Source organism: Penaeus monodon, chromosome 15 (assembly GCF_015228065.2).
Source record: "Penaeus monodon isolate SGIC_2016 chromosome 15, NSTDA_Pmon_1, whole genome shotgun sequence".
NCBI lineage: Eukaryota > Metazoa > Arthropoda > Malacostraca > Decapoda > Penaeidae > Penaeus > Penaeus monodon.
Genome location: NC_051400.1, coordinates 40377314 through 40379887, shown reverse-complemented (window position 1 = coordinate 40379887; position 2574 = coordinate 40377314). Strand labels below are relative to the sequence as shown.

The 2574-nt window shown below is 41.2% G+C and overlaps 1 protein-coding gene across 1 annotated transcript in view; it reads right to left on the bottom strand.

Annotated features, from left to right (window-relative positions):
- LOC119582368 overlaps positions 1-1926 on the bottom strand; it is a 3920-nt gene extending 1994 nt beyond the window's left edge. The window contains exons 1-2 of the mRNA XM_037930581.1: positions 1752-1926; positions 133-756 (exon numbers count right to left, since the gene is read on the bottom strand). Of these exons, the coding sequence (XP_037786509.1) occupies positions 133-756; positions 1752-1883 (756 nt within the window). The 5' untranslated portion in view covers positions 1884-1926. The remainder of the gene's footprint in view (positions 1-132; positions 757-1751) is intronic.
- Between the last annotated feature and the right edge of the window lie 648 nt (positions 1927-2574).

The window sequence follows — 2574 nt, the reverse complement described above, 5'->3', positions numbered from 1 at the left end:
TTTGTATTCATTTTGGGATTCTTTGAAACTAGAACTCTCCCATAAATTACCATAAATGCAACCAGTAGTTCCATAATACAATATAGCACACCTATTGCACAAATGACATTTATCTTTCTATCTAAACCTTACCTTGGGAGGAACACAGACGTCCAAGACCTGTGACCATTGGGTATAGTCCATCCTATACCACGGTTCAGCATTCAGTCCTTGGCATCCTTTCTGCAGGTGCCACTGGCGTCGTAGATTCAGAGACGCGAAGGGCCCTGTGGTGGCATTGGCTCTAGGGTCCGCCAGGAGCATGTGTGCGTCTCTTAATTTAACGTTGTTCTGAGTGTTTTCATTCTCAACGAAAATTTTTCGAGTCTCTTCTGACCCCTCATCAATTTGTTTTAAAGTCTCATCAATCTCTTTCAAAGTGTTCTCAGTCTGCCCCAGAGGCATACCACTGTTCCTAAAAGTCTCATCGTTTTTTCTCGAAGGCCTATCCTTCTTTCCCAGATCTTCATCAGTATCTTCCAGAGTCTTACTAGAGTTCTTCAAAGTCTCACCCATCTCCCTTAAAGTCTTATTATTGCTGTTCAAAGTCTTCCCCATCTCTCCCAAAGTCGCATCAATCTCGTCGAAATGATCGCTTCTCTTCCTCGCGGATCCACTCGCTTCTGGGTGTTCCATACAGACGCTGTTTAGATCGCTGCCCACTGTCAGACGACGAAGGTCTCCCTCGCAGTCGTTTTGCTTTAATGGCATCGTTATCTATAATCAAAATAAAGCGTACTGTTATAATATTGCTAAATACGCACGATAGCGATGTTTCATACTATGAAATCATGAAAAATCTGTAGTTCTGAAATACTGAAATTGTCATGAGAGTATAAAATTCGGTACCTTAAGAGCAGGGAACACCTGGCTAACAAGCAGCTATGGATCTAGGTGATTTGACCAGGGGTTAAAATTAGCCAAGAGGTTTTGGCAAGGGGGCATGGGAGCCAAAGAGTACCCATGTGGGAATACTCAAATGTAAGATTTATGCAATGCATTTTACTTACAAGGTATAATATTAATCTATCATTTGTTTCGGTGATTTGAGCAGCTTAGACATCAGCTTGGGGGGAGGGGGGGGGGGTTCAGTTGCCTCCCTTTGGCCCCTGCATATCCGTCCCTACTACATTTGTACATTTACTATTTTTTATGCTTAATGTCGTAGTTTACATTATTTTAATATAGGGAACCTGTACATAAAGCGGTATTTTTAGCAAAAGTAGACAATGAAAATTATTTTCGCATCGATGCAACAGTTGTATGTTGTCCATAGGGCGTCATTTCCCACCTGCAAACGCAGCGAAGTAACCAATATCACAGACCTTATAAAGCCCTATTGGATGGGTATTTGAACATACCCCGTGCTAGGGCGAAGCCTGAGGCCCAAATCACCGCAGTCATGGCGGGCTCCCCAACCCCCGTGGCCAAGGGCGCTACGTTAACTCTGTTCTGCCGCTATTAGGTTGGAAGACATTCATGGTGACCACTTCACTGGTTTTAAAGAGCAGTGTTTAAAGTATGTGAAAATGATTTATGAAATAACGAGCAGATATGTGAATTGTTATGTTAGAATTATTTAAGCAATACTATTGCCTAAGACAAATCATGGAAAACGGAGAGAGAGGTGTTATATCCAGAGAGAAAGACCAGGAAAGAGATTTTATCTTGACCCAGTATTTTCGAGGCGATAGTCCAGCTGTAGTACTTACCATGCCCTGATACCTGGAGATAAGGGCAAGGGAGAAGAAGGTCCCCAACATTAAAAGGAGAGACGAAATGCGCATCGTACGTGTAGGCTTGGCGATCGGCGCTGTACCAAATAGTCTGCCGTTTACTGCCATTTGTCCTTGAGGAGGTGCACTTGTACTGTTTTCAATCTCAAGTCTGCTATTCCTGTAACATGTACGTCGTTTCTGTCAGCTGTGGCTATTGAACGAGAACATTTTCATATACATTTTCTCGCAAATGACTATTTTAAGTAACGCAGAGACACTATTATCAAGAGCACCTGGCATCACTTCAATACTACATATGCACATATCCAAACGAGTGAACTTATGCACCAACACATCAACAGGCAAAGGCACGCACACACTTACTTTACAGTAGGCTAAATATATGCAACAACAGTATTTTCTCCCCTGGTTTTCCTCTTCTACACTCCCCGCCCTTTTTTATGTACGTTAAAACTCAAAATAGATAAGTTGTTGACCTGACACCGTTGGAGTGCGTGGTGGTGTCTTTCCTCAAGTCCTCTGCATTTTTTTTTTTTTTTTCTGTTCAAAGATTTGATGTGATGCTGAAATTGTTAGTAGGCGTGTCTGTGTTTGTGTTTGTCTGTTTACATTCAAATACACAAACACTCTCCAAACATGTCTACTGTATGATCGCAGAGGAAATTAGGATTAAAAAACTATATATATTTTATTTTTCTCGTTTATTTTCTGGTTTCTTAATTTCTCTCTCAAAAAAAAGGTTTCTAGACACTGCATTTCAAGATTTCAAATGTATTTAAAGCAATAACCCGATTTT